This window comes from Sus scrofa, chromosome 2, assembly GCF_000003025.6.
Source record: "Sus scrofa isolate TJ Tabasco breed Duroc chromosome 2, Sscrofa11.1, whole genome shotgun sequence".
Taxonomy (NCBI): domain Eukaryota; kingdom Metazoa; phylum Chordata; class Mammalia; order Artiodactyla; family Suidae; genus Sus; species Sus scrofa.
The window spans coordinates 76,645,669-76,656,002 of record NC_010444.4 but is presented as its reverse complement, the minus strand read 5'-3'; the positions used below and the strand labels follow the sequence as shown (position 1 = coordinate 76,656,002).

Here is a 10,334-nt window from a genome sequence, read left to right as displayed (position 1 = left end):
CTAAAAAGACCAAAATGACATTTTGTTCACCATGGATTCTTTTGCACTGTTTTTTTTTGACTTCCTTATTTGTTGTGCCTGAGGCAAAGGCCCTGTGCTCCTCACCCAGCCCCTCCCACTCAGCTCACCCTGCCGGAAGTGAGGCAAAGGTAGAGCTGAATGAGGATGAGGGTTGGGAGCAAAAGAGCAGTATGATTGAAGGTGACCCAGGAACTGAAAGGATGAAAATGCAACCTGACTCTCCCAGAACCCAGGAAGTTAATAAGAAGCTCTAAATGCCCTCGAATTCCAGACCCTGTTCCCTATAGGTAAAAGATCATACTTTTTGCTGTTTTAGGGCTTGCTTTCTGCTCTGTACAAAACTTTGTGGAAGGGGAAAAACAGGCCCCTGAGTATGTGCCTCTATGCTTGAAACTTCTTGAAACTACTTGAGATAACAGGGAAAGGGTTCCTAACTGCTTGTTTGGCTTCTGTAAACCTGCTTGCATAAGATAAAAAGAGGAGAAGTCAATCGCCTAACCGACCCCAGTAAGATCGGGCGTGCCACAAAATGTTGAAAATTCTGATAAATATATCTTGGCGACAACATGTCTCCCCTGCCCAGGAACAGGCACAAACATGTAACTCCAAAACAATTTAAATTAATTGGTCCACAAAGCGCAGGCTCTCGATGTTTTAAAATGATTGGTTTGTGAAGTGCGGGCTTTGTTGTGAACCCCATAAAAGCTGTCCCGACTCCGCACTAGGGGCCACAGTCCTCTACCCCTGCGTGGCGTATGACTGTGAGCCCCAGCGCGCTTGGAATAATCCTCTTGCTGTTTGCATCAAGACCGCTTCTCCTGAGTGATTTGGGGTGTCGCCTCTTCCGAGTCCAGACGAGGGGGATTTTCCTTCTGCTGGCCTTTCATTTGGTGCGTTGGCCGGGAAACCCCGCGACCACCCCTCACACCCAAGAACCGACTTGGAGGTAAAGGGATCCCCTTTGGAATGTGTGTGTGCGTGCCGGCCGGCGTCTCTGTTCTGAGTGTCTGTTTTCGGTGATGTGCGCTTTCAGTTTGCAGCTGTCCTCTCAGACCGTAAGGACTGGGGGACTGTGATCAGCAGACGTGCTAGGAGGATCACAGGCTGCCACCCTGGGGGACGCCCCGGGAGCTGGGGAGAGCCAAGGACGCCTGGTGGTCTCCTTCTGTCGGTCAGAGGACCGAGTTCTGTTGTTGAAGCAAAAGCTTCCCCCTCCGCGGCCGTCTGACTCTTTTGCCTGCTTGTGGAAGGCGCGGACGGGTCGCGTGTGTCTGGATCTGTTGGTTTCTGTTTCGTGTGTCTTTGTCTTGTGCGTCCTTGTCTACAGTTTTAATATGGGACAGACGGTGACGACCCCCCCTTAGTTTGACTCTCGACCATTTGGACTGAAGTTAAATCCAGGGCTCATAATTTGTCAGTTCAGGTTAAGAAGGGACCTTTAATTCTGAGATTATCCTGGCTGTTAAAGCAAATATTTTTCAGACTGGACCCGGCTCTCATCCTGATCAGGAGCCCTATATCCTTACATGGCAAGATTTGGCAGAAGATCCTCCGCCATGGGTTAAACCATGGCTAAATAAACCAAGATAGCCAGGTCCCCAAGTTCTGGCTCTTGGAGAGAAAAACAAACACTCGGCTGAAAAAGTCAAGCCCTCTCCTCATATCTACCCCGAGATTGAGGAGCCGCCGGCTTGGCCGGAACCCCAATCTGTTCCCCCACCCCCTTATCCGGCACAGGGTGCTGCGAGGGGACCCTCTGCCCCTCCTGGAGCTCCAGCGGTGGAGGGACCTGCTGCAGGGACTCGGAGCCGGAGGGGCGCCACCCCGGAGCGGACAGACGAGATTGCGACATTACCGCTGCGCACGTACGGCCCTCCCATACCGGGGGGCCAATTGCAGCCCCTCCAGTATTGGCCCTTTTCTTCTGCAGATCTTTATAATTGAAAATCTAACCATCCCCCTTTCTCGGAGGATCCCCAATGCCTCACGGGGTTGGTGGAGTCCCTTATGTTCTCTCACCAGCCTACTTGGGATGATTGTCAACAACTGCTACAGACACTCTCCACAACCGGGGAGCGAGAGAGAATTCTGTTAGAGGCTTAAAAAAAAAAAAAAAAAATGTTCCTGGGGCCGACGGGCGACCCACACAGTTGCAAAATGAGATTGACATGGGATTTCCCTTGACTCGCCCCATTGGGACTACAACACGGCTGAAGGTAGGGAGAGCTTGAAAATCTATCGCCAGGCTCTGGTGGTGGGTCTCTGGGGCGCCTCAAGACGGCCCACAAATTTGGCTAAGGTAAGAGAGGTGATGCAGGGACCGAACGAACCTCCCTCGGTATTTCTTGAGAGGATCATGGAAGCCTTTAGGTGGTTCACCCCTTTTGATCCTACCTCGGAGGCCCAGAAAGCTTCAATGGCCCTGGCCTTCATAGGACAGGCAGCTCTGGATATCAGAAAGAAATGTCAGAGACTGGAAGGGTTACAGGAGGCTGAGTTACGTGATCTAGTGAAGGAGGCAGAGAAAGTGTATTACAAAAGGGAGACAGAAGAAGAAAGGGAACAAAAAAAAGCGAGAGAAAGAGAGGAAAGGGAGGAAAGACGTAATAAACGGCAAGAGAAGAATTTGACTAAGATCTTGGCTGCAGTGGTTGAAGGGAAAAGCAATAGAGAAAGAGAGAGAGATTTTAGGAAAATTAGGTCAGGCCCTAGACAGTCAGGGAACCTGGGCAATAGGACCCCACTCGACAAGGACCAATGTGCATATTGTAAAGAAAAAGGACACTGGGCAAGGGACTGCCCCAAGAAGGGAAACAAAGGACTGAAGGTCTTAGCTCTGGAAGAAGATAAAGACTAGGGAAGACGGGGTTCGGACCCCCTCCCCGAGCCCAGGGTAACTTTAAAGGTGGAGGGGCAACCAGTTGAGTTTCTGGTTGATACCGGAGCGAAACATTCAGTGCTACTACAGCCATTAGGAAAACTAAAAGATAAAAAATCCTGGGTGATGGGTGCCACAGGGCAACGACAGTATCCATGGACTACCCGAAGAACAGTTGACTTGGGAGTTGGACGGGTAACCCACTCGTTTCTGGTCATCCCTGAGTGCCCAGCACCCCTCTTAGGTAGAGACTTATTGACCAAGATGGGAGCACAAATTTCTTTTGAACAAGGGAAACCAGAAGTGTCTGCAAATAACAAACCTATCACTGTGTTGACCCTCCAATTAGATGACGAATATCGACTATATTCTCCCCTAGTAAAGCCTGATCAAAATATACAGTTCTGGTTGGAACAGTTTCCCCAAGCCTGGGCAGAAACCGCAGGGATGGGTTTGGCAAAGCAAGTTCCCCCACAGGTTATTCAACTGAAGGCCAGTGCTACACCAGTGTCAGTCAGACAGTACCCCTTGAGTAAAGAAGCTCGAGAAGGAATTCGGCCGCATGTTCAAAGATTAATCCAACAGGGCATCCTAGTTCCTGTCCAATCTCCCTGGAATACTCCCCTGCTACCGGTTAGAAAGCCTGGGACCAATGACTATCGACCAGTACAGGACTTGAGAGAGGTCAATAAATGGGTGCAGGATATACACCCAACAGTCCCGAACCCTTATAACCTCTTGTGTGCTCTCCCACCCCAACGGAGCTGGTACACAGTATTGGACTTAAAGGATGCCTTCTTCTGCCTGAGACTACATCCCACTAGCCAACCACTTTTTGCCTTCGAATGGAGAGATCCAGGTGCGGGAAGAACCGGGCAGCTCACTTGGACCCGACTGCCCCAAGGGTTCAAAAACTCCCCGACCATCTTTGACGAAGCCCTACACAGAGACCTGGCCAACTTCAGGATCCAACACCCCCAGGTGACCCTCCTCCAGTACGTGGATGACCTGCTTCTAGCGGGAGACACCAAACAGGACTGCTTAAAAGGTACAAAGGCACTACTACTAGAATTGTCTGACCTAGGCTACCGAGCCTCAGCTAAAAAGGCCCAGATTTGCAGGAGAGAAGTAACATACCTGGGGTACAGTCTGCAGGACGGGCAGCGATGGCTGACGGAGGCACGGAAGAGAACTGTAGCCCAGATACCGACCCCAACCACAGCCAAGCAAGTGAGAGAGTTTTTGGGGACAGCTGGGTTTTGCGACCTTAGCAGCCCCACTCTACCCACTAACCAAAGAAAAAGGGGAGTTCTCCTGGGCTCCTGAGCACCAGAAGGCATTTGATGCTATCAAAAAGGCCCTGCTGAGCGCACCTGCTCTGGCCCTCCCTGACGTAACTAAACCCTTTACCCTTTATGTGGATGAGCGTAAGGGAATAGCCCGGGGAGTTTTAACCCAAACCCTAGGACCATGGAGGAGACCTGTTGCCTACCTGTCAAAGAAGCTCGATCCTGTAGCCAGTGGTTGGCCCGTATGCCTGAAGGCTATCGCAGCTGTGGCCATACTGGTCAAGGACGCTGACAAATTGACTTTGGGACAGAATATAACTGTAATAGCCCCCCATGCGTTGGAGAACATCGTTCGGCAGCCCCCAGACCGATGGATGACCAACGCCCGCATGACCCACTATCAAAGCCTGCTTCTCACAGAGAGGGTCACGTTCGCTCCACCAGCCGCTCTCAACCCTGCCACTCTTCTGCCTGAAGAGACTGATGAACCAGTGACTCATGATTGCCATCAACTATTGATTGAGGAGACTGGGGTCCGCAAGGACCTTACAGACATACCGCTGACTGGAGAAGTGCTAACCTGGTTCACTGACGGAAGCAGCTATGTGGTGGAAGGTAAGAGGATGGCTGGGGCGGCGGTGGTGGATGGGACCCGCACGATCTGGGCCAGCAGCCTGCCAGAAGGGACTTCAGCACAAAAGGCTGAGCTCATGGCCCTCACGCAAGCTTTGCGGCTGGCCGAAGGGAAATCCATAAACATTTATACGGACAGCAGGTATGCCTTTGCGACTGCACACATACATGGGGCCATCTATAAGCAAAGGGGGTTGCTTACCTCAGCAGGGAGGGAAATAAAGAACAAAGAGGAAATTCTAAGCCTATTAGAAGCCTTACATTTGCCAAAAAGGCTAGCTATTATACACTGTCCTGGACATCAGAAAGCCAAAGATCCCATATCCAGAGGGAACCAGATGGCTGACCGGGTTGCCAAGCAGGCAGCCCAGGGTGTTAACCTTCTGCCTATAATAGAAACACCCAAAGCCCCAGAACCCGGACGACAGTACACCCTAGAAGACTGGCAAGAGATAAAAAAGATAGACCAGTTCTCTGAAACTCCGGAGGGGACCTGCTATACCTCAGATGGGAAGGAAATCCTGCCCCACAAAGAAGGGTTAGAATATGTCCAACAGATACATCATCTAACCCACCTAGGAAATAAACACCTGCAGCAGTTGGTCAGAACATCCCCTTATCATGTTCTGAGGCTACCAGGAGTGGCTGACTCGGTGGTCAAACATTGTGTGCCCTGCCAGCTGGTTAATGCTAATCCTTCCAGAATACCTCCGGGAAAGAGACTAAGGGGAAGCCACCCAGGCGCTCACTGGGAAGTGGACTTCACTGAGGTAAAGCCAGCTAAATACGGAAACAAATATCTATTGGTTTTTATAGACACCTTTTCAGGATGGGTAGAGGCTTATCCTACTAAGAAAGAGACTTCAACCGTGGTGGCTAAGAAAATATTGGAGGAAATTTTTCCAAGATTTGGAATACCTAAGGTAACAGGGTCAGACAATGGTCCAGCTTTTGTTGCCCAGGTAAGTCAGGGACTGGCCAAGATATTGGGGATTGATTGGAAACTGCATTGTGCATACAGACCCCAAAGCTCAGGACAGGTAGAGAGGATGAATAGAACCATTAAAGAGACCCTTACCAAATTGACCACAGAGACTGGCGTTAATGATTGGATAACTCTCCTGCCCTTTGTGCTTTTCAGGATTAGGAACACCCCTGGACAGTTTGGGCTGACCCCCTATGAATTGCTCTATGCCCCCCCCCCCCGGCAGAAATTGCCTTTGCACATAGTGCTGATGTGCTGCTTTCCCAGCCTTTGTTCTCTAGGCTCAAGGCGCTCGAGTGGGTGAGGCAGCGAGCGTGGAAGCAGCCCCGAGAGGCCTACTCAGGAGGAGACTTGCAAGTTCCACATCGCTTCCAAGTTGGAGATTCAGTCTATGTTAGACGCCACCGTGCAGGAAACCTCGAGACTCGGTGGAAGGGCCCTTATCTCGTACTTTTGACCACACCAACAGCTGTGAAAGTCGAAGGAATCCCCACCTGGATCCATGCATCCCACGTTAAGCCGGCGCCACCTCCCGATTCAGGGTGGAAAGCCGAAAAGACTGAGAACCCCCTTAAGCTTTGCCTCCATCGCTTGGTTCCTTACTCTATCAATAACCACTCAAGCTAATAGTAAACGCCTTGTGGACAGCCCGACCTCCCATAAACCCTTATCCCTCACCTGGCTACTTACTGATTCCAGTACAGGTATTACTATTAACAGCACTCAAAGGGAAGCTCCCTTAGGGACTTGGTGGCCTGAGCTACATGTCTGCCTTCGATTGGTAATCCCTGATCTTAACACCATGTCCACACCCCCCGATATACTCCGTGCTTACGGGTTTTATGTTTGCCCAGGACCCCCAAATAATGAAAAATCTTGTGGTAACCCCAGGGATTTCTTTTGTAAACAATGGAGTTGCGTAACCTCTAATGATGGATATTGGAAATGGCCAACCTCTCGGCAAGATAGGGTAAGTTTCTCTTATGTTAACACTTATACCAGCTCTAAACAATTTAATTACCTAGATTGGATTAAACAGAAAACTACCAATTGCTCTCCTTCAGACCTGGATTACCTGAAAATAAGTTTCACTGAAAAGGGAAAACAGGAAAATATTCAAAAGTGGATAAACGGTATGTCTTGGGGAGTAGTGTACTATAGAGGCTCATGGGGAGGAGAAGGATCTATTCTAACTATTCGCCTCAGAATAGAAACTCAGATGGAACCTCCGGTTGCTGTAGGACCGAATAAGGTATTAGCCGAACAAGGACCTCCAATCCAAGAACAGAGGCCATCTCCTAATCCCTCTGATTTCAATACAACCTCTGGATCAGTCCCCACTGAACAGTTGGGCCTTGCTTAATTAATAGGTTTGTTGCCTTTGTTAGAGAATGAGTGAATGCAGTCCAGATCGTGGTACTTAGACAGTAGTACCAAGGCCTTCCAAGCTAAGGAGAAACTGACCTTTAGCCTTCCTAGTTCTAAGATTAGAACTATTAACAAGAGAAGAAGTGGGGAATGAAAGGATGAAAATGCAACCTGACTCTCCCAGAACCCAGGAAGTTAATAAGAAGCTCTAAATGCCCTCGAATTCCAGACCCTGTTCCCTATAGGTAAAAGATCATACTTTTTGCTGTTTTAGGGCTTGCTTTCTGCTCTGTACAAAACTTTGTGGAAGGGGAAAAACAGGCCCCTGAGTATGTGCCTCTATGCTTGAAACTTCTTGAAACTGCTCCTAACTGCTTGTTTGGCTTCTGTAAACCTGCTTGCATAAGATAAAAAGAGGAGAAGTCAATCGCCTAACCGACCCCAGTAAGATCGGGCGTGCCACAAAATGTTGAAAATTCTGATAAATATATCTTTGGCGACAACATGTCTCCCCTGCCCAGGAACAGGCACAAACATGTAACTCCAAAACAATTTAAATTAATTGGTTCACAAAGCGCGGGCTCTCGATGTTTTAAAATGATTGGTTTGTGAAGTGCGGGCTTTGTTGTGAACCCCATAAAAGCTGTCCCGACTCCGCACTAGGGGCCGCAGTCCTCTACCCCTGCGTGGCGTACGACTGTGAGCCCCAGCGCGCTTGGAATAAAAATCCTCTTGCTGTTTGCATCAAGACCGCTTCTCCTGAGTGATTTGGGGTGTCGCCTCTTCCGAGTCCAGACGAGGGGGATTTTCCTTCTGCTGGCCTTTCAGAACCTCTTTGAAGATGGTTAGGGCAGAACTTGCTGGGAGGAACAGAAGCAGAGGCTGGACCAGCCTCACCCTTGCAAGCCTCCGCCCTTTGCAGGGTGCCTTTCCTTTGGCCTGTAAGCCTAGTCCAGCTCAACCTCTCCACCCCCCACCCCTCCTCCACCCTGTAGGCAGCCCCAGCCCCTCCCCTCCCCAGGGAGTCTAATCTTCAGCTTCTTTGCAGAGATAAGCCTCCCAGGCCAGCCCTCCCCTACAGCCCCATTCCTGGGTCAGCTGGCTAGAGAGGACTCAGTCTCAGGAATGGACACTGTCCAGGGGTGGTTTCCAGCCTGTTTCCTCTGGCTGCTTGCCTGGGACCCAGCTGCCTCCTCCCACAACTATGAGCCCTAGGGGGCCGTCGTGGGATGTTCCAGTCCCCCCCAGCCTGGGCTGCCCCCCTCTAGGCTCCCGGTATCAGCTGTTCTGCTGAGGTCCAAAGGTCACAACTAGGGCAAGCTCCTTCCAATTTCCTTGTGCCAGAGCAGGAAGAGGCCTGTCCACAGTCTCCTTCCCTGGCCCCTTCTCCATCTCCAGCCCCTTCCCCTGGACTAGAAAGGGCCAGAGATGTGGCTGCACCAGAGCTGAGCTCCACCAGGACTGAAATGCCCCAAAGAGAATATCTGCAGACCTGCCCTGAGCAGAGTAGGGGGCAGGTGGTGGACCCAGGAGGTGGGGGTAGGCCCAAGTCTCCACTCAAATATGACTTGCCCTGCTCTCACCTAGTTGCCCCACTGACCAAAGGCGCTGCTGTGAATGTCCCAAGGTCTCAGAAGGTCAGTAACTCCTCTCTCCTCCCTATCCCAGAGCCCCTGCTTGGTGTTGGCCCATTTTTTCCCACCTCTTTTGCCCCTGTTCTCTGCCCCAGCCCAGCCAACCTTGCCAAAATTGTTCCTACCCCAGGGCCTTTGCACGTGTGGTGGCCCTAATAGACACAGGGCTGGCTCCTCCTCCTCTTCAGACACTCACTCTAATATCACCACCTCAGAAAGCTCTCCCTGACCACTGTTAGAAATTACAATAACTCTGGCTCCGGTCGTCAGTGTCAGAAAGTGAGACAAATGGAGTTCCCATCATGGCTCAGTGGTTAATGAATCCGACTAGGAACCATGAGGTTGCGGGTTCGATCCACAGCCTTGCTCAGTGGGTTAAGGATCTGGTGTTGCCATGAGCTGTGGTGTAGGTTGCAGGCATGGCTCGGATACTGTGTTGCTGTGGCTGTGGTATAGGCCGGCGGCTACAGCTCCGATTCGACCGCTAGCATGGGAACCTCCATATGCCGCGGGAGCGGCCCAAGAAATGGCAAAAAGACAAAAAAAAGAAAGAAAAAAGAAAGTGAGACACGTGGACAAGGAGAAATCTCGACAAGGCTCTTTACTTCTGCAGAAGAGAGCGGGCACTCCAAAAAGTGTGTGTGCTAAAGAAAGGATGCTCCCCTATTTATCCCTAACACAGGTGATGTACCTGTCCCCTTCCCACTGGTCAGGTTAGGGTGCACACTCTTCCCCATAGGCTAATTTGAAACAAATTGTTACTGGGAGAAGAAGGAAAGGGGAGGGGTGGGGGTCACAGGAAGGTGAAACCAGAGCAAATTAGAGTAATCAAGATTTCCTTTGATAGAAAAGACATTATGTTACTTTCCATACCACCCCCCACACAAAAGTCCCCACCACACACCCAATTTATTTTCATCATAGAACTGGCTATCAGGAGCTGCTGCCATGGCTCAGCAGGTTAAGAAACCAACAAGTGGAGTTCCTGTCATGGCTCAGTGGTTAACAAACTGGACTAGTATCCATGAGGACACAGATTTGATCCCTGGCCTTGCTCAGTGGGTTAAGGATCTAGTGTTGCCATGAACTGCGGTTTAAGTTGAAGACGCAGCTCGGATCCTGCGTTGCTGTGGTTGTGGCAAAGACCTGGGGCTACACCTCCGATTCAACTTCTAGCCTGGGAACTTGCATATGCCTGCATATGTGGCCCTAAAAAGACAAAATACCAGAGTTCCCATCAAGGCTCAGTGGTTAATGAATCCAACTAGGAACCATGAGGTTTCGGGTTTGACCCCTGGCCTCGCTCAGTGGGTTCACGATCCGGCATTGCCATGAGCTATGGTGTAGGTTGCAGACATGGCTCGGATCCTGTGTTGCTGTGGCTCTGGCATAGGCCAGTGGCTACAGCTCTGATTCGACCCCTAGCCTGGGAACCTCCATATGCCTCGGGAGCCGCCCTAGAAAAGGCAAAAAAAAAAAAAAAAAAAAAAAAAGAACCCGACTAGTATCATGAGAAGGAAGCTTTG

At 50.5% G+C, this 10,334-nt stretch overlaps 1 protein-coding gene across 1 annotated transcript; it reads left to right on the top strand.

Moving 5' to 3' along the window:
* Window positions 4,153–7,924, top strand: LOC110259374. Its single transcript, XM_021084212.1, has one exon. It carries the CDS (start codon window positions 4,563–4,565, stop codon window positions 6,108–6,110), a length of 1,548 nt encoding a protein of 515 aa, XP_020939871.1. The 5' UTR covers window positions 4,153–4,562; the 3' UTR covers window positions 6,111–7,924.

Excerpts from the sequence above, each read along its gene's own strand:
- LOC110259374 (XM_021084212.1), top strand. The coding sequence starts at position 4,563 with ATGACCAACGCCCGCATGACCCACTATCAAAGCCTGCTTCTCACAGAG.